Source organism: Pisolithus orientalis, assembly GCF_024613125.1.
Source record: "Pisolithus orientalis strain OTSU chromosome Unknown F5J12scaffold_4, whole genome shotgun sequence".
In the NCBI taxonomy this organism is placed as follows: Eukaryota; Fungi; Basidiomycota; class Agaricomycetes; order Boletales; family Pisolithaceae; genus Pisolithus; species Pisolithus orientalis.
The window spans coordinates 899,789-918,513 of record NW_026260785.1 but is presented as its reverse complement, the minus strand read 5'-3'; the positions used below and the strand labels follow the sequence as shown (position 1 = coordinate 918,513).

The 18,725-nt window shown below is 50.7% G+C and overlaps 8 protein-coding genes across 8 annotated transcripts; 2 read left to right on the top strand and 6 right to left on the bottom strand.

Annotated features, from left to right (window-relative positions):
- Positions 1 to 352: 352 nt before the first annotated feature.
- F5J12DRAFT_763443 (uncharacterized protein) lies at positions 353 to 3,957 on the top strand (the record flags this gene model as incomplete). The annotated part of the gene is made up of 5 exons (XM_051742153.1): positions 353 to 534; positions 575 to 630; positions 680 to 1,146; positions 1,201 to 3,172; positions 3,227 to 3,957. The coding sequence occupies 5 exons, from the start codon at positions 353 to 355 to the stop codon at positions 3,919 to 3,921; spliced, it is 3,372 nt and encodes a 1,123-aa protein (XP_051603614.1). The 3' UTR covers positions 3,922 to 3,957.
- On the bottom strand, positions 3,958 to 6,255 carry F5J12DRAFT_806286 (uncharacterized protein). The gene is made up of 9 exons (XM_051744603.1): positions 5,918 to 6,255; positions 5,343 to 5,868; positions 5,202 to 5,289; positions 5,088 to 5,152; positions 4,900 to 5,041; positions 4,480 to 4,849; positions 4,318 to 4,432; positions 4,177 to 4,269; positions 3,958 to 4,127 (listed from the first exon to the last, which is right to left on the bottom strand). Exons 1-9 carry the CDS (start codon positions 6,208 to 6,210, stop codon positions 4,014 to 4,016), a joined length of 1,806 nt encoding a protein of 601 aa, XP_051603613.1. The 5' UTR covers positions 6,211 to 6,255; the 3' UTR covers positions 3,958 to 4,013.
- F5J12DRAFT_806283 (Indoleamine 2,3-dioxygenase) lies at positions 6,256 to 7,977 on the bottom strand. Its single transcript, XM_051744602.1, has 4 exons — positions 7,732 to 7,977; positions 7,614 to 7,700; positions 6,454 to 7,563; positions 6,256 to 6,387 (listed from the first exon to the last, which is right to left on the bottom strand). The coding sequence occupies exons 1-3, from the start codon at positions 7,924 to 7,926 to the stop codon at positions 6,457 to 6,459; spliced, it is 1,389 nt and encodes a 462-aa protein (XP_051603612.1). The 5' UTR covers positions 7,927 to 7,977; the 3' UTR covers positions 6,256 to 6,387; positions 6,454 to 6,456.
- A 1,231-nt stretch (positions 7,978 to 9,208) lies between these two features.
- On the bottom strand, positions 9,209 to 11,254 carry F5J12DRAFT_806267 (ClpP/crotonase-like domain-containing protein). Its single transcript, XM_051744601.1, has 8 exons — positions 11,088 to 11,254; positions 10,929 to 11,039; positions 10,795 to 10,876; positions 10,683 to 10,746; positions 10,568 to 10,635; positions 10,325 to 10,517; positions 9,868 to 10,276; positions 9,209 to 9,809 (listed from the first exon to the last, which is right to left on the bottom strand). The coding sequence occupies exons 1-8, from the start codon at positions 11,193 to 11,195 to the stop codon at positions 9,393 to 9,395; spliced, it is 1,452 nt and encodes a 483-aa protein (XP_051603611.1). The 5' UTR covers positions 11,196 to 11,254; the 3' UTR covers positions 9,209 to 9,392.
- Positions 11,255 to 11,295: 41 nt separating this feature from the next.
- On the top strand, positions 11,296 to 13,367 carry F5J12DRAFT_919222 (uncharacterized protein; the record flags this gene model as incomplete). Its single annotated transcript, XM_051749240.1, has 9 exons — positions 11,296 to 11,537; positions 11,597 to 11,880; positions 11,935 to 12,034; positions 12,086 to 12,364; positions 12,413 to 12,737; positions 12,794 to 12,914; positions 12,966 to 13,034; positions 13,086 to 13,112; positions 13,138 to 13,367. The coding sequence occupies exons 1-9, from the start codon at positions 11,353 to 11,355 to the stop codon at positions 13,365 to 13,367; spliced, it is 1,620 nt and encodes a 539-aa protein (XP_051603610.1). The 5' UTR covers positions 11,296 to 11,352.
- A 448-nt stretch (positions 13,368 to 13,815) lies between these two features.
- Positions 13,816 to 15,233, bottom strand: F5J12DRAFT_806243 (uncharacterized protein). The gene is made up of 9 exons (XM_051744600.1): positions 15,174 to 15,233; positions 15,034 to 15,117; positions 14,945 to 14,976; positions 14,843 to 14,895; positions 14,728 to 14,796; positions 14,610 to 14,682; positions 14,419 to 14,492; positions 14,265 to 14,367; positions 13,816 to 14,214 (listed from the first exon to the last, which is right to left on the bottom strand). The coding sequence occupies exons 1-9, from the start codon at positions 15,196 to 15,198 to the stop codon at positions 13,840 to 13,842; spliced, it is 888 nt and encodes a 295-aa protein (XP_051603609.1). The 5' UTR covers positions 15,199 to 15,233; the 3' UTR covers positions 13,816 to 13,839.
- A 66-nt stretch (positions 15,234 to 15,299) lies between these two features.
- On the bottom strand, positions 15,300 to 17,436 carry F5J12DRAFT_806234 (pyridoxal phosphate-dependent transferase). The gene is made up of 9 exons (XM_051744599.1): positions 17,207 to 17,436; positions 17,076 to 17,158; positions 16,894 to 17,025; positions 16,703 to 16,840; positions 16,162 to 16,650; positions 15,807 to 15,968; positions 15,681 to 15,753; positions 15,509 to 15,632; positions 15,300 to 15,457 (listed from the first exon to the last, which is right to left on the bottom strand). The coding sequence occupies exons 1-9, from the start codon at positions 17,376 to 17,378 to the stop codon at positions 15,394 to 15,396; spliced, it is 1,437 nt and encodes a 478-aa protein (XP_051603608.1). The 5' UTR covers positions 17,379 to 17,436; the 3' UTR covers positions 15,300 to 15,393.
- F5J12DRAFT_806230 (uncharacterized protein) lies at positions 17,437 to 18,713 on the bottom strand. The gene is made up of 5 exons (XM_051744598.1): positions 18,592 to 18,713; positions 18,400 to 18,542; positions 18,131 to 18,287; positions 18,046 to 18,070; positions 17,437 to 17,983 (listed from the first exon to the last, which is right to left on the bottom strand). Exons 1-5 carry the CDS (start codon positions 18,647 to 18,649, stop codon positions 17,743 to 17,745), a joined length of 624 nt encoding a protein of 207 aa, XP_051603607.1. The 5' UTR covers positions 18,650 to 18,713; the 3' UTR covers positions 17,437 to 17,742.
- Positions 18,714 to 18,725: the final 12 nt, after the last annotated feature.

Below are 18,725 nucleotides of genomic sequence, written 5' to 3'. Positions count from 1 at the left end.
GTACCATCGATTAGGTCTATCTCCACTGACGCCGTGCACACGATGATGCCACCCTTGATGAGCACTCCATGCACCATTCAAGACCGGGTAGTAGTCGATACCGAACAAGCATGCATTCTGGAAATGTAATTTCCCTTATGCCATGGTTACCCTGTGCCTGTTTAAACTGGGAGTGCAAGTGCCCCATTTACGGTTCAGTCGCGCGTTGACGCTGATCCAACGTGACGCGACTGAGCGCCCTAAGCGGCCAGACTGACCCGCTTTTTGTTGAGCTCGTCCTTGAAGCCACGCGCACTGTGTCGACAGAGCTGACGAGTTGGAAGGTCTGAAACCTGGAAATCCCTCTTGCACGATGCATTCATCGCGTCACACGCGTGCTTCGAGTCCTCCGCTCTCGACCACCGGCTCCTCCCAAGTCACCACAACCCATCAGCCTAAACTCAATGTCGTCACGCGTCTTGCGATCGAAGGCAAGGCAAGACACGGTGAGGATGGAGCGTCCATCAGGATGTATCTCAAGGTAAATATCCCACTGTGTCTCCTTTTTTCCTTGTCTTGATCAAACGAGCAACAGTTGTCCATCCCTATGGACTAGCGTCTCTTCCGGCTCAACTATACCGCTCTTCGCTGGTGCGTATCTTCTTCCTTCTTGTACAATCTTTCTGAGCCATCGCCGTAGAGGAAAACCTCAAGCTGTTGTCCGCTCAAGTTCATCCTCTTGACGCTAATTCCACTCCGTACAACTTCTCCAGCTCAGCATTTCCAATGCTGAACAACGCCGCGCGAGCCCTCAACCTGCCCGCCCGGTCCTCAAAATCCTATCTCTCTTTGTTCGGCGTGTCTGTCTCGACCACCTCCGTGCATTCCAGCCGCTCGTCATCCTCAACCTCTACCAGTACCTCAAGCCCCCCCCTAGACGACAGATACACTGGACACATCATAGTTAGCGGATACAATATCTCATATATCCTTCCAAAAGATTTCCCTCCTCGCTTCGTCGGTGACGACAGTGCACTACGCGTCTCCACATTCTCGGCTGTAAAGATGCGGCGAGGTTCCGTCAGTGAAAGAAGTAACATGCATTTCATGGCTGCCATCGACCTTTTCGTCCCATTCACATCACGCCCCCCTCAAGCACCGTTTCTGGTACGTACTATATATCCACTTGAAGATAAACAAGCGTCTCATCGTGTTGAACAGATTTCATTGCCTCTGCCTCGCTGTCTCTCCAATAACGTTAAGTTGCGAATATTCCCTGCGAGCACTACAAATATGTCTGCCTCCATGGCGTCACTATCCTCGGCAGAGGAAGACCCCGGCTCTTGGGAGTTGACCTCTGAGCCTCATGTCACTCGAACGACAACGCGCGCATCCCGCAGTGGCTCTTACGGTAATATTGCAGATGACGAATCATCCGATTCCTCGTATGCAGAAGGTGCCTCTGGAGGTATTATTGTCCGGGGCACATTTCCTTCTACCGACCGTCTTCGAGTCCGATGGGCACCACCCACTAAGACACTCACGGTCAACGGGGATAGCAGGAGGCGTGTAGGAGTCAAGGAAGCCAAGGGCGAGACGTCCGTTTTCGTTTTGGGAAAAGCCCAAGATCCCCAGAGTGAAAGGGAAGGCATTTTAATGAAGGTCGAGTACAAGGGGACATGTAAGGGCGTGTGGTTCCCCGGGGTCGCCACAATGTTGGGAATGGATGTTGGTCTCAATGCTCCAGGTTCGGATGTCGTTTGGGCCCCTGGTGAAGAAGCGAAGTGGTCAGTTTCAGGAGGTGTTGGATATACAGGTTTCGACGTCGGTCCCCCCTCTACACCGGTATCAAGGCAGCCCTCGCTCGATTTTCCATCTTCATCCGGAATGTTGCACGCCCCATCAATGGCTGTCAGATCCAGTTCTTCTTCCTCTATGTCCTCTTTGCTTCGTGCTCCCTTGCCAGCGGACCAGCTGCCGGATTATTCATTCGAAGGGTCACCTACGTCCTTGACACCTTCCGTGACCTTGTCTTCCATCAGTTCTGTTCCGCTGACGTCCGAGGGACGCAGCCGCGCCTCATCCAATGCACAACCTCCTCGTCCGCCCGCCGTTCCTATCACTATTCACATCAACATGAATGAGATCATCCCACCAGCCAAGAACGTCTTTGCATTTACTATCTCTGGGACTATCCTGGTTGTACCGAAAACGCCCTCTCGCAGCGTGAATGAACACAGACCGAACTTTAGTTCGAGTTCAGAGGACGAGGCTACTGTTCCCATTGTCCTGCCGCGTTTTTCCGTGCTGGCAGCGGATTCTGAGTCAACCTCAACAATCATCCGCAACGAAACCGATAATGCTACCGTTGAGGTCTACAACATCGCCGGAGATTTGCGAGATGCCCAGACCCGGCGCACTGTGTTGCAACGCAACAGCATTACCAGGTGTGGTTCCGACGGTGGACGGATAGCGCTACGTCCGATAGTGCAACTATCGGTCCCCAGGAGTAATAGAACAGAACTTTCACTAGACAGCTCCCGGCTGTCGCCTCGCCCTAGGACATCCATTGGACCTAAAGAACTTGTGGCTCGCTCGTCGTCTGCTGTTCACCCGCAAGCCATGTTGATGAGAAGGCAACGCAATGGACCTTTGATGATACCTGCTGTCGACATCACGGTAACACCACTATGTTTGGGAAATTCTAAACTCCCCAACGCACATGCTGTGCGCCTGTGCGTCCACGCACCACCTGATGGAGATTCTGACTGGCTGGAATTCGGTCTCGCACGGGAAGCGGGTTCCACCACGTCCTCCGGTACACGATCCACCGACGCTGCTGACCATCCTGAGATTGATGTCGAGATTGTCAGCGTCAGCGTTGACGATGTCCCGATACGTTTCGAGAACCGCTTGCAGGGGAAGAAGGAAGCAACTCCAACTATCGACTTCGGGAACACCCTCACCGAAAACCATCGGAGTGACTGGATTACCTGGGTTAGGTGTCAAGTTGGCGAGCAAGGCGGTCGTCTTCTCGTGGATTATGTCGTGAAGCCGCACGCAGACCAAAAGTTCACGACACATATGACAAAAGGGAAAGCTCAAGTCATAGACAAGTCACGCGTGAATATCTTGGTACCTACTTTCACACTACCAATCGGAAGGATGGACGTCACAATAGACTCCGTTACCTGTACGCACCTAACGAGGATCCAGATTGCAACCATGTATGCTAACTCTCTTTCAGATATTGACTCGCTGGATTCGAATTTCGCATACCATCGTCAGACGCCTGAAGGCTACCGGTTGCTTCATTACTCCCTGGAAGAATTCTTCTGTCCCAAAGTGACCTTGGTTCTACACTCTGGCGCTTCCCGAGTTGGTACGGGCCGCTTCCATCTTAGAAAATTCGTCCTAGCGTTAGGCATTCTGCCCGTCGTCATTCTCTTTATGCTCCTGTCCAACCTAGGCTCGGAATTTAGGCTGATGCGACAATCATTCGACTTACTCGCAACGCAGTCCAACTCAGCTTGGCAGCAATTCCCAACACCTATCACTGAGACAGTTTTCGTCACGACTACCATCTTTACATCGCAGGGCCCGTCTTCAGGTCATCCTTCTCCCACGCCTACGACTTCGTCAGCGCAGGCAGTAACGCCGATTCATGTTGTATCTTATGATGGTACCGTCATACCACCTTCCTCACGACCAGTCGAACGAAATACACCGACACTTGTCAAGGGGGCTCCCGAGCCTTCTGATCCCTCGTTAGATTCTAGAGGGAGTTCTTTGTTGCCGGTCAACGTGCTCCCATTCAATTGGCCCTTACCACCTGACCTTATTCCTACTGCACAGAGAAGTTGGGAGAAGCTTGTCGGGGGTCTGACTGTTGTCTGGCAAGTCTTCAGGACTGTATATCATTATCCTTTAGATCCCCCTTAATGTCGCTTCCATAAAGATATTATGCAATGAGCAGTCTTATGATTCAAGAAAATCGCAACTACTAATTTACATCAGAGCAAACACGCTACATTTTAAGCACCTTGGCCCCAAGGAGACGTCAGAAGGAGATCACGAAGATATTTTGCTTCTTCGTAGTGGTCCAGTGGGCTGACTTTCGCGATGCCATATCTCACCCGGGTTTGATCCTGAAATCGCTGAGCACCTCACCCTCGCCAGGAATGCCGAGCCACTTACATTATAAGTATCTAGCTTGGCACGACAGCTGAAGTTGTAAGTCTTTCCCGTGACTTGTGCTATGTATGCGTTATATTCGGATTCGTCCCGTTCCTACAGAATATGAGAAGGCAGGCATACACCACCTGAAAAGATGCACACCTTCATTTCCATGATTTCATCTGCAGTCTTTTCAAGAACGGCCAATCCTGCGTCGTTAAAGCCCTGCAACCACGCTTGTCCTGACCAATCAGACACGGCCATCGAGAGTATGTACCTGGAACATGTTAAAACACCTAGAAACAACAAAAGACGACCATTTACCGGTATTCAGGTCGCTCGTGGGTTTTATCACACTTTTCGCAGCTCCAGCGTTCATTCACCTCAGTTACCTTCTTGCCGCAACTTGGACAGGCAGGATACGCGATATTCTCGCTCTTCACATGCATTACCGTAGCTCGAGTTGAGAAGAACTCCGCCTTGTCAGCGATTTGGGACTTTTTAATGTCGACCAGGGACCGTATTTCTTTACGGTTGAAGCCCATAGAGGAACCGCCCCCAGACGACATATTAGAGTATGATTGGAATGTCTTCTCTGCTCCAATTCCATCATACCATCCGCGTAAGAGGTGGGCCTCTTCGATGTCCGGAGAGATGGTCATGACGCTGGAACTTAGCATCGACAACGACTTGCCTTGGTTTTATGAGAAAAGCGTTTAGAGAAGGCTGTAAAACCGACCCTACCTCCGAAGTCTCCGACCTTGACACCCTTGAACGCGATGACAGGAAGGTCATCCGCTGCGAAAGTTTCCGCCTGCTTTCCCCACAGAGTAAGCTTAACAGCATATTGAGACTTGTCGACGACAATCAGATCGCGCTTTATGAACTGAGCGAGAAGTCAGACATAGCTACGAATGTCATGAGGAGACTACCGTTCGGTTGGTTTTGGACGTCAACTCCTCCAATTTGCCTACCTCCTTCACTACACAAATGACATCTGTGCACGATGGTTGGCACGCCTCTACGCCAATACATGGGATACCTACCACAAATGGAATCCGTCGGCAATTGTTCTAGCTGGGCAAGGGGGATAAAGTTATACTTGACCGTGGGTACGCTGCTTGGTTCCAGACACTGGACGAAAGCAATTTTTGGTTGATGGTATGGTGTAACTGCAAACCACTTACCTCCTCCACCTCTGTGTTCCTTTCGAGGTTTAGTTCGTATTCGTTTTGGACGTTAGAGAATTTCTTCTTCGCCAAATTGACACGGGCTTTGGAGATGTAGTATACTTTTCCTTCTTCCAACTTGTTGTAAAGCATGTCCACGACTGCATTGAAAGCGGTCGCACGGATTTCACCAGACTCGTCCATTAAAGTGACGCCGAATAGTTTTCCTTCTCCACGTTGATTGACCCAGGTCCGGATTTCGGTTTTCTGTGTGACACGGGCCTTGATGGTCCAGTTGTTTTGATAGGGGCTAAGACCCTCTATGGGAAATATGGATCTCCCTGGTCTGTTGCTTGTTGCAGGACCAGGTTGAACGGGCCTAGGTTCATTTACAGCAGAATGCGAAGCCTGGTGGGCTGGTGCGGACACAGCGGTTCCCGCCTCAGAAGCGGCTTGCGGCTGAGCTAGAGATGGTGCAGCAGTTGGGTTACCAATTTTCTCTTCGTCCCTGGACACGACATGGAGGTCGAGGACAATGATAAGCCTGAAGACGCGTGAGAACGTGAGCCACGAGTACGCATCAACGGGCGTACCTCTTGTCCCCAAGGACGTTGCAGGTCAGCCTGTCGATAATAACGACAGTGTTTTTGACGATCTCTTCGTTAGCAACCAGCTCATTCAACTGCGTTGCGAGCATTGCCTGGATGAAGTGAACGCCGTCCGACATGATGATTCGGTAACGGTCAATGGCAGGAGCTGCGGCCGAGGTCGCGGCGACTTTCTTGATTGAGACCAGCTGGACGGTGTATCCCCCGCCAATCTCATCGATCTCTGCCGGGGTCGCCTCGCTGAGTCTGCTGCAAATGCCCGAAGTAAGTTGTACCATATTGCTTGGATTGTCGTGACACACTGCAACGCGACCACCTGGCACGAAAGGGGGTTTGTTTGTACGTATGTACGTTCTATTATCATTTTGTGGGGATCAAGTGGAGAACTTGGCTGCTACAACTGTGTAATAACTGTAAATCTGTAAGTAAACTATATGGTCACTATCGCTACACGGGTGAGCTTCATAAATACTTGAGAGGACGCAATAATAATTTATATAGCTGTCTTTTCTTCATCGCAGGCGTTAGTTCGCCCTCAGAACCGCTCGCGTAGTTGCATCACGACCGGCCTTCAACAGGACCGAGAGCTCGTTCCCACCAGTACCTGTTGCCGGTCCTTGTCTTGCTGCTTCTCTCTCCATCCTTCGTAAAACCGCTGCCACCGGGCAACTAGGAGGTGGCCGGGTATGCGACATCGTTACGACGTAGAGGCATGCAACTCGTATGTGAAGGTCCCTCAGCTTCCTCAGCGCAGCGACCGCTGCGTTATAGTGCTCTCGGATAACAGGCGTATCCTGAGCGACACTCCTGAGTGGCCTCGGGGACTTGGCTATCCATTCCAAATACTTCCTATGCTTCCCCGGCATATACCGTCGCATCCTTGCCATGAATCCATGATCGGCCCTCTTGTTCTCCCTTGATGGGGCAGGGTACCTCCGTTGTTGAAGTTTGTGATCGATATCCAGGAAGAGGTCGATCGCGTGCATGACACTACTTTGTCCCGCAGACGGACCGCTCAGATCTAGTTTGGACGTATCTCCGACCCCCTCGTAAATCCAGACAGGTGCATCCGGCCCGCTTCCGCTACCATTCCACCAGGGACGCGCTTCCCAGTAGAACGCCAGTGGATCTACTTCCTCCCGCATTGCTTGGATGCTAGAGCTGATGTCCTCGATGCAAGCAGCCAGGCGCTCCAGCAGCCTGTTTATCTTGCGGACCGACGACAGATCGGTAACGTTGGGTAGGTTGTGATACTCATGAATGATATGCAGAATTTCCACCCCAACCAGTTCTGTGCGAGCTGAACCATGATAGAAGTTGCGCTCTGCATCCGATCCACCAAAAAGAATCCGTCCGAACCGCATGTTCTCGAACGTTGCGGGGAGTTCGGGGTCAATGAGCTCCCAATTCCAGAGGACAGTGTCGGAATATGTGAGCACCGGCGCTATCTCCAAGGCTTCTGAGACAGCCATGAGGGGTGCCACAAGCGAACGTGGAACGACGATCGATCCGGTCGCGGAATCGGACGGGATGGAGTGTACGTAAAAGTGGACGAGGAAAGCTAGAACCTGATGCGCTCTGCGTAGAAGCATCGAGTCCCCCATCAATATGTTCGTGGGAAGGATTGGCATCTGGCAAGGTCATGAGCAATGTATTGTTGGTGAGTAGGGGTTTTACTTACCGATCGTATCCGTTGTCGCCAGGACTCTCCGGCTGCAAGCACCTCCTCTGGCGCGCCAAATAGAGTTTCGCCGAGCTTGAGCACCCCCTTGTGCATTCGCAAGCGCGGTTTCCCATACATCATAGGGACCTTGCAGCATTGGTAATGGAGACGCTGGCAAGAATCCTGTATCCGTTCGGATGTTAACGTCGAAGTCATTGGGGCTGGGCTGAACTTCTGGCGATGCCCTTCGGGTGGCTTGAAAGGACCGCAGCAGCCAGAAGGCGTCGTTGACTAGGTGAATAGGCGATGGTAGAAGGTCTATAGGATACATGGTGAGTCAAGTGAAGTGAGGATGGTCTGTCCACTGACGATGAGGTGCTCTTATATCCTGTGTGCAGTGTATGATACATGCTGTCAACAGGGCAACCTAGTCACATAGTTGCAGTGGCTGGGACTACCGGAGCTACTGCATCCTGCTATTACTTGGGCGGCATCACTGGGTTTTCCTCCGTTGCATCGTCTCCGCAAGATCTGATTCGGACCCACCTTGCCTGTTTCCGATGCGCATTGTTATTTTCGATCACTCATTATTGATCAGCCGTACCGCACGTTAGCAGATACTCGGTGCATGATTACGAATTGACTCGACCGCGGTTTTGGAGTTGAGTCATGAATGGATCGCCGACCTCTCAGGTACCGACCACGTTTCCAAGTACCTGGTCAATGGCGTACCTTGGTCTACGCGGTTCATCGCTAGGATGACTGCCTTTGATGTAGTGATCATCGTATATAGTAAATCCTAGCCTAGCCAAGTGATAGATCAGCGCGGTCCACTTGATTTGAAAGGTGGTATGGCTTCTATCCACCCCCATTGCTCACTGAAACACCACGCGAACGCTATCCCGCCCAGTTTCAGCACCCTGTATGCTGTGCATGGACATGCCACACGCAGCAAATGTCAAAGCAGTGCTAGTACTAGTAACTGTAACTTAGTTTGACCGCCGCCCATGTGATCAGCAGCCGCACTCTTCAATCCAAGCGGCTCTTCGTCACCGCCGCAGCTGTGCGAGAGTTATAACACCCGGCGTCGGCTGAGTTCTCCAAAATCCAAAACCCATTCAGCATGGACTCGAGTGGTCGAGTCATCTCGGGTAGATACTAGACACAGCATTGGTGCGGCATTCCCCAAGTACTGGCTGACTTGGACCTCAAACAGGTATCCTGTAAGTTACGACGCCGACTGTACGCGTGGGCTCTGAGGCGCTGACGGCATGGGCTTCGCATCAGCTCGTCAGCAGTTTCGGAGGCACTGTCGATGAGGATGAGGCGCGACTCGGGGCGCTCGATCACTCAAGATCGTATCATCAAGTTGTGAACCCTCGCAGTCGGTGTCGACACGTCAGCAGCGACTATCTGAGAACAAGAACAAGAACAAGGTTGCAACCGCAAATGTTAATGACCCATCGAGTTCAGGCTGCGTTCATGGCCGTGCTCCTAGCTGCGTAATCAGACGTAGGGGCTGCGCCGCCGATAAGTTTTTCTTCAGCTAGCACGCTACGGACGGGAGGATGGTAAAAAAAAACAAGGTTCAGACACCAGCGCCTCGTACAGCAAATAGCTCGACGCAATCGCGAAAGTAAGCCTTGGACAGACGACTAGCAAATGTCTCTATACACACGGACATTTTTAGCCGCGCGGCACCAAAACGCATCAATTACGCTGTACATAGTCGACCAGCGCCAACAGTACTAAAGTTCACAGGTATTTTATCCCTTAGCCACCGCGATGGTATCAGCATCATTCCCCCTTCCAAGTGGCGGTGGCCGTTCCATTGCTGGTAGTAACGTGGCATTTACGATGCACTATGTCTAGAATCTTCTCCGCGATGCCGAATTTACGTTTGCATATACTATCCAGACTGTACAGCAGGTCAGGGATAGTCACGGGCCCTTTCTTGCAGGCTGGTTGAATCGAGTCTAACAACTCCGATTCGGATGGCAGACTGTAAGTCATGAAGTCAAAATTCCGACCCGGGAGGTTGTCCACCGATAACTTGTGTGCCAAGGATCGATAGGGCGATTGCTCGGAGAAAAACCGGTGTACGGTCTCGGAGGAGACGTCACTGACATTGTCAGGGGACCACGCTGGCCGACCTTGAATTTTGTCGATCAAAGCTGCGGTAATGCCAGTGCAGAAATCCTGACTTGCATCACTCTGTGGAGTTGTTGCAATGAAGGTTTGTACGTCGAGCACATTGTCAGCGGTGACTCACACAATATGCTGCGGCAATTCCAATTTCCATTTGCAATGCTTCCAACAAGGACATTTCCCTCCCCCGTCTTTGAGCTGAGAGGGTAACTTTGAGGCTGGTGGGACTGCGCATGTGCAAAGTCTCCAAAGTTTGTTTGGCCCATAACCGAACGCGCGTGTCAGGAGCCTCGGTGGAGGCCTCCAAGCTTTGTATGATCTCTTCCACGGTATCGTGACAGAACGCAGCATCCAACGCCTCGCGAACGTTGCCGGTCAGTTTACTATGTGCCTCGTTTGGTTGACGTTCGATATGCAGCTCTTCGATAGTGCGGTTAATTTGCGAGAAACTTGGGTTCTCAAGTGCGGCCAGGTGTGCAAGCAGGCTTGGAACTGATCGTGATGTGATATAGTGCGTGGCAAGACCGTGCTCACTGCAGAACTCGTAAGTAGATGGACGAACTCAAGCCCGAAATACGCACAAGACTTCTCTCCCAACGAGAGTTTCTGACGTCAAAGCAAGATATGTGCCCACTTCACCCTCCAACCTCGGCAGGAAGTAGCTTGCTCCTACATCCGGGAAAAAGCCTATTTTTGTTTCTGGCATAGCAAACACAGTCTTCTCTGTCGCTACCCTGAAAGGTGCGTTTATGGAAAGACCTACGCCTCCACCCACTCGTGGGGATGTCAATAACGTAGAATCGAGTTCGAAAACAGAAACGGACTGGTAATGCCGTCCAAGACAGCCACATATGGCTTAGGTAGTTGTGACAGGACGTAAACCAGTTCAAACCTAGCAGTGCATGAGGAGCGCATGGCACAAAAACCGAGCACACTCACTCTTTCCTAAAAAAATCCAATGCTTTTGGTCGTGTCCCTGCATCTAGAGCATCGCGTAGAACAGCTGGGCATGATGTGAATTAATAGGTACTGCCATGGCATGATCACATACACGTAACATCTCCCCCCGCACAGAAGGCGCGGCCTGAGCCAGTTCCGATAATGATTTGACAAAGGTCGGACTTTGACCACAGCTACAGCAATTCAGCTCATGAGGGACTGCAATTTTGTTTGGTGGTTCCTCACATCGACCTGGTGTCGGAGTGTATCCACCGTGGCGGTATTTAGAGTATTGAGCTTTTTGGCCCTGTTTAGCACGAATGTTCGAGTGTAACCATTGGACTGGAAGAGTACTGGCTGGGAAGGAGTCAGGTGAATCTGAGGCAACGTAGCTGGGCGGCAAACCTGGTCAAGGGAAGATGTTGCACTTGTAGACATATGTGAAACAATTGCACAAGTCCTCGTAATAGCCGTTGTGACCCTGTGGTTGGACATCCTTGCAATTGCTAGCATGGCGGAAGCGGCAACCCGACAAGCTTGGCAAGTTCCGAGTGGAGTGCTCGGCGCTCAGGTAGCAGAATGTCTGTATTATGTAAGGACTCGGTAAGGTAGTACCTACTATTACTTGCATATCTAGTCCTGGAATTGGAGTGTGTAGTCCACCATAGTCATGGAACTACAAGGTCCAGTTCCGGTAGGAACAAGATTCCACGCTGCTTCGGGACATTTGGGTACCATCAAGTACGTCGGTCCTGTTGACGGTACCCCGGGCATCTGGTATGGTGTCGAATGGGATGATCCCAACCGCGGCAAACACGACGGCGTGAAGGATGGCCGCCGATACTTTACATGCCTGTAAGAGATCATCGTATCATTTTCATCGGTAATGACCCGTTCAGCAATTCCCGTCAAAGTGTGCCCAATGCTGGATCTTTCATACGGCCGTCGAAATCATTAAACTTTGGTTGCACGTTCCTAGCTGCCCTTTCCGCTAAATACATCGACGAAACACACGACGCCTCAGGCAGCGAAAAAATCATCCTTGGATCTTCGAATGGTGCCATCGAAGTCGAGGCAGTTGGATTCGACAAAGTTCGAAGCAAACTTCGTGATCTAGATCGCCTTCGAGAGGTGAGTCTCGATAACGAAAAGGTGGCGTTCATGGACACACCTGGTCAAATTCGTCGTTCTTGCCCAAGTAACGTGCTTGACCATAGTCACACATAATCACTATCCTGACCAATGCCTGTAGATGTCCGGGGGCTTGATCTGTCCAAAAATCTTTTGCCTAGTTGGAATGTTGTAGCTGCTATCACCGTCGAACTCCCGTGCCTGGAGAGATTGATCCTCAAGTAGGTTCTCATTACTCCGTTGAATAACCATCTGACACAAGGAGGGGAAAGTCAAAACCGCTTCCTACCACTTGGTAGCGGGCTCCTTGCCACGGCTTTCGAGCATGTTGCGGAGCTTCAGTTGAATGATACACTGATCACGTGGGCCGAGTTCAGAGAGGTGGTGTGTTTTATGTCGGCCTTACGAGTCGCGGAGCTAGGCTATAATCGCCTCACTTCGTTATCGCCAAAATCGCCAAAACCTGCCCCTCCCATTCATGATCTGAATTTTGATATCAACGAACTCAATGACTGGGCAAGCGTAGTCCCTTCTCTATCAGAGTTTGTTGCGTGAGTTCTTGCAACATGGACCTCCCCTAGTTGTTAATGACAGGTCAGATTGCGACGTCTGGTTCTGTCGCGCAATGGCATCTGTACAATTCCTCCACTCGGTCAAGAATGCTCACCGTTGCAAAGTGTCCGAAGTCTTGCGTTGTCCGAAAATCGACTCAATGATTGGCAAGATATAGATAGACTGGCACAATGGTATCCCAGACTCGAGTCGTTGAACTTGGCTGGGAACCCTCTCACCGAAAGTATGCTTATTATTCATTCCCTTCATATTTTTTCGACGGGTCCCTTTCAAGACGGCAGGTTTGCTCGACATTCTCGGCAATTCGCCATCGCAAAGATACCGACTTTACTTGCACTAGATGGCACTGCGGTACGTGTATTGGATGTGTGTTTTCACCTGTTGACCTGGCCATCATGTGGACTTAGATATGCGGGAGGGAGAGGGCGGATAGTGAACTATTCTATCTTTCCTTCATATCCCGGAATTTATCTGGAAACGAGGAAGAAATACGTTGCGCTCATCCTCAATGGACTGCATTGTGTAACAGTGGGTGATATAAATAGCTCCAAACGTTTAGTAATTAAGGTGAATGCGTAGAACATGGAAGACCCTCGGAACGGTTGCCAGGAGGAGGGGACGACACCAAACTCAGCAAATCACTCATAAGTAGGCAATCAACATCTATTGCTTGTTCTGTCCTGTGACCATCCTTCGAAGATGTAAATGTTTACCGATGCCTTACACGTCCTGGGGAGCAGAGCCATGCTAGGCAAACCAACTCCACTTAAGACCTTGCCAACCACGAAGGTGGCAATCTTCAGACTTCAGCTGATGAAAACCTTGAAATTGCCGCGTTCAGTGAGTCGAAATATGGTTGAAATTTGGCTATCTATGGAAGACGGGTTTGTTGAATTGTGCGACGACAGGCATGACTTAGGTTGGTATGGTATCGAAAATGGGTCAGATGTATTTGTTACAGTAAATAGTACAGAACAGTGACAATCAGTGCAGTATAACCATCCCATTTATTATCAGTCGCCCGATATATCGTTCGTAAGAACACGTACCCTAAGCAAGGGGTTGGCTGTGGTGACTGCCAGGCATTGTTGCAGTGTCGATCGCTCGCTTGTGAAGCCACCGCTGTATGCGCGACTATAGTAGTGGTTCTGAAATTCCGCCTGCGACCAGGTCCCATTTGTTTAATGACCATGGAAGGAACACCAGCGCTTGTGGAACTCATTCTCGGCGCCACCATTAAGGTCCAAATTCCGGAGATAGCGACCTCATCCTCATGACGCGACAAAGCGGACCAAGGGGTTTCGACCATTAAGACAAGTACAGTTCCCGTTCGCCCCAACATACGGCAAATCCAAAGCTCGAGGTGACCATGTCCTTAAAAGAGATCGGGAGACCATTACGAAAGCGACCGCCGCTCGGCCCATTGACCACGACTACACGACCATTTCCCCTGTCAACGCACCCAACCGCCATCGCCATTGGTATGCCTCGCCGACCTATCGTCGTACCGATCGTCCTTATCATCGCGCCTGGAGCGTTCTTCGCGCCGCCTGTCAAGATCGTCCCTGCGGCGGTCATAATAATCAGGGGCTCTGCGATCATCATCATAGCCTCCCCGCCGGTAATCATCGTACCCTGCAGGTTTTCTCTCATCATAATCCCTCCTGCCCGGAGGTGGAGACCTGGGGCGACGATCATCTTCAACACGGCGAGGAGGTGATTTTGACCGTTCCCGTCTGTATGAGGACCTTTCGTCTCGGTAGTGACGTTCCTCCCTGTAACGATCGTCGCGACGATCATCTCGCCTGTAATTGTCAGCACCGCCGCGCTATAACACAGCATTCAGAATAATCATCAAGAATACTATTTGAAGCATACCGATTCGTCGTACGCAACCCGCACAGGCCTTCCTCGGAGATCCTTTCCGTCCAAATCCTTGACGGCGCGGTCGGCATCATCACGCGAAAGATATTCCAGAACCCTGTCCATCGGATGAAAAGCAATTTTGCGCCGAACAGCCGGTTGTACTAACCCTTGGCCCGCGAGGTCACGGTCAATGTCAGCGAAGGAGACGCTGCCAGCCTCACGCCCGAAATCTTTCAAATCCTAATAACGGTTGTCAGATTTCACCATCGTTATTAAAACCACTGGTGATAATGCCGCGGAGTCATTTAAATAGAGATGACACCCGGACAATGGTCGCTTGAAGTCATCAAAACCTACCTGCCAGCTAGTATCGCGCGATATACCTGAGACAATGAGCCGCACGCCAGGGGGTCTGCGAGAACGAACACTGCTACGTTGGGTTAGAGGGGCATCACGTCGGTTCCCATTGTTATACCCATGGTTGCGATCATTTTCGTAGGGATCCCTACGGGGACGGCCTTCTTTAGCAAACTCCACAACAATACTACAGACGAGTTAGTATTGAAGAGCCGTCCAGATAGTTAACGTACTTCGCTCCCATGAACGATTTGCCGTTGAAGTGATGAACAGCATCCTCAGCATCCTGTAAAGGGTGAATTTCCCGAACAACGTGACAAAGTATGAGGAACAACCTTTGAACTCTCAAATTCAACGAAGCCGAAACCTAGTTGACAACCGTTGAGACAAAAAAAGTAAAAGTACGAAGAAGTAAAAGATAAACCAGTCATGACCCTGCAATCGACGATGCGACCGTAACCGTCGAAAAATTTTGCGACATCCTCCGCACGAGTGTCGGGTGGAAGTCCTATGCATTCAAAACATTAGTCAAAACGGAAAAGCAATGATTAAAGTCATTCGTACTGCCAAGATACAACCGTCTAGCCATGGTGGTAGAAAGTGGAAGGGTGAAGTTTTAGCGGAGTCTGAATGCGTTGGCTGTAAATGGCCCGTGCGCCCTCTGCACGGGGACCCCGTGCACCGCACTGTCCTCATGACACATATTGATATTGGTACAAACCGAACCGAACAGAGTATACACTGATGGAAATACGTGCTTAAAAACCGCCAAGTATAAAATAGCTCAGTGCTGCGACCAGTTGATAGAATTGATGTCAATCCCCTCTTGAACCATCTCCCAAAGCGGACTGGTAAATTTGTCAGGCTTGGAAGAAAAGCAAATGCAGGTATCGACGTACCTCATATCACGAAGACGTTGAACGACTCGCACGATATTTTGTACGACGAAATCAACTTCAGCCTCTGTGGTGAAGCGCCCGATGCCAAACCGTAATGAAGAATGTGCCATATCCTCGGCAGCACCTGATTGAAGGATTGGTAAAAGAACGCAGTTGAAGATACTACACTTACCCAGTGCACGAAGCACATACGAGGGCTCCAACGACGCTGACGTACAGGCACTACCAGATGACAGCGCAATGTCCTGCAAGAGCATGAGCAAAGCAAGTACGGCTATAAAGCACGGGAGTCAATCACCTTCAAGGCCATAAGCAGGCTCTCTCCTTCAACGTATGCGAAGGACAAGTTGACGCAGCCTGGATATCCATTTGGATCGCCGTTGCGAATAACATGGTCAACTTGAGAATGTATACCACTGAGCAGGCGTTCTGAAAGTTGCTTTATTCTTGCATGATCCCTCTGCAAAGCAGCAAGTAAGTACACAGGTCTGATAAAGATCCGACGCGAACATCGCCATATTCAGTACCCCTGCACCCTTGTCATCACCAAGCTGGCAGCCCCCGAGACTTTTTCGCTGGGGGGATTGCCACTCGGTTACACTCAATATAGATGCACAAATATCATCATATGAGCCATATGAACCGATACTCACCGCCATCTCCGACTTAGATATCCGTGCGGCCTCCCCCATCCCAACTGCAAGGGCCGTCGGGAGAGTACCACTCCGCAGACCACGCTCTTGCCCACCACCACTCAATATCGGATCTAACCGGACTCTTGGTCTCCTTCGGACATAAGCTGCGCCGACACCCTTTGGACCGTATAACTTATGCCCGGAGATACTCATCACGTCAATGTTAGCTTCATTAACATCGATGGGTATTTTCCCAACTGCTTGGGCTGCATCGGTGTGTAGATACACGCCGCGATGCTTTCGGACAATCGCGCCGATATCCTTCATCGGTTGTATAACGCCTGTTTCGTTGTTGACCAGCATAATAGAAACCAGAGCTGTGTCCGGTCGGATGGCGGAATCGAGAGCTTCCAGGTTAACGAGACCATTTGATTCCACTGGAAGATAAGTGATTTCGAATCCTTCTTCGCTCAGTTTTCGGCATGAGTCGAGTACACATTTGTGTTCCTGATGACCACAAGTGAGAAATGACACACTCGGGAGTACAAGAGTGACAAACCGTTTGCACGGTAATAATATGCCTCTTCTTATCTTGGTTGAAACGAGCCACGCCTTTTATGATCATGTTGTTGCTCTCGGTCGCACCGGAGGTAAAGACAATATCCTTGGCTTCTGCGCCAATGAGAGCTGCAACGTGCTGGAACAAGAGGTGAGGCAAAGGGATAATGGGTAATGAAAAAAAGACGTTACTTGACGAGCAACTTCGATTGCTTGCTCTGCCTCCCACCCGTATGCATGAGTGCGACTGTGAGGATTACCGAACTGGTCTGTGAGATATGGTAGCATCGCATCCAAAACCCGCGGATCCACAGGAGTCGTTGCCTTGCTTGCGATCAGTATGCACAGCCTCACATAAATGTCTGCCCACATACCTGCATATCCAGGTAGATGGGACGTGTCTTCTGAGTTGCCGACTTCTCATGAACCGAAGCATCCAGTTTGAAACCAAGCATGTCTGGAAAAGCGGTTCAATACCTCAAGGAACAGCCGGGCGATGACGCACCAGCACGGGGAGTAAAGTGTCCCACATTCTTGAAAGAGGGAGGCACATCGACTACATTCGCCCTCTCCGCACCAGAGGGCTGTACGAATGTTCTACGTACAGCAACGGCTAGTTTCGGAGAACGCTTAAGAGCTGTGTTGGCAGCTGCGCTCGTTCCAAGTCTCGACAACATTCCGAAAGGGACGAACAGTGGTAATGAGTGGGACGGGAACAGCGAGAAAACTCGGAGTGCGTAGGTCTATTAATAACAGGAATGACGAAGACTAGTATGACAAAGTGTGGGAATAGCTTTGTCAGCGAGACACACTTGGTCCAACGCCTGCAAACCTGCCACGAGGATATTTTGAAATATCCCGACCGAGTTCACCCAATAGCACTAGGCCATGGCAGTCGGCCACACTCTGAACGTAGATTTGACGTTGACTGTTGATTGCTGACAAGGCAACCATAACTCAATTGTTATACAGTCTATGTGTGCTTGGGAGTATGCCATTCATTGAACACAAAACAACCGAGATTGTTCTGACCCCTCGGCATCACTTCTGTCGTCCACTAGGCGGGGGCGGTAGCAGTGGGATACCACCACCGTTCCCGGACATCGTGGAACCCGACGACAAAAGATTGGTACCGGTGCCGTGTTTTCGGCTCTTGCCAGGGATGGATATCGAAAAAGTCTGTCCCTCTTTCAACGAGTAATCCCGTTTCGGCCCCAGGGATACGTGAGGCGACGGTGTTTCCGATGTTGGGCTTGGTGGATTTAAGGCTGCTTTGTATCGCCTGCCGACGCCAGCCAAGCCCTAAACGCGACTGATCGTAAAAAGACGCGCGTGGACACTTACTTGGTGTAATCTTGCAATGCCACATCTGAAGCGAGCGATCGCATTCATGACCAATACACGGGAAATGTGTGAAGAAAACACGCACTGAAGTCGAAACTATCTGTGCGCTCCGCAAAACCCATCCCGATGTATGCTTTCTTTCCCGCGTCTTCGACCCTAACTATGAAGTAACGAGATGAATCGAGGACCGCTTCCACCGACGGTTTCAAAGGGTCGTACTGGGCCTGTGCAAATACTACGCCACTATTAGTCCCTTGGCGCGAAGCAATCGGCCTCACACACATTCGCCTGTAGCAAGGGCAGCGCATAAATCAATTGATCACCGCGGACGTGTCCGAAACTGGTGAGCGTACCGGTCTGACTGTCTTCAAATTTCAATGTCGCATTCTTCTTCGTTTCTATGATACGCAGTCTACCCTTCCAGAGTGGATTCGCGAGATCCCCCCAATCATTCGCCCGATGGCCTTCGTTGACTCTGAGAGGTGGAATCTTGTACACTGGAAGAAGCGATTGAGTCGTGCCTTACACTGTACGAGTGGTAGCAACCTGAGATTTCCCTGGCGATGTACAGCACAGACTCGATTTCTTCCTCAAAGTCCTCCATTGTCGCCTGCAGTAACCGGTGTGAATTTAGTAGTAGCTCAGTTGGCTCAAGAAGTAAGAGGGCCGTGTTTACGTCA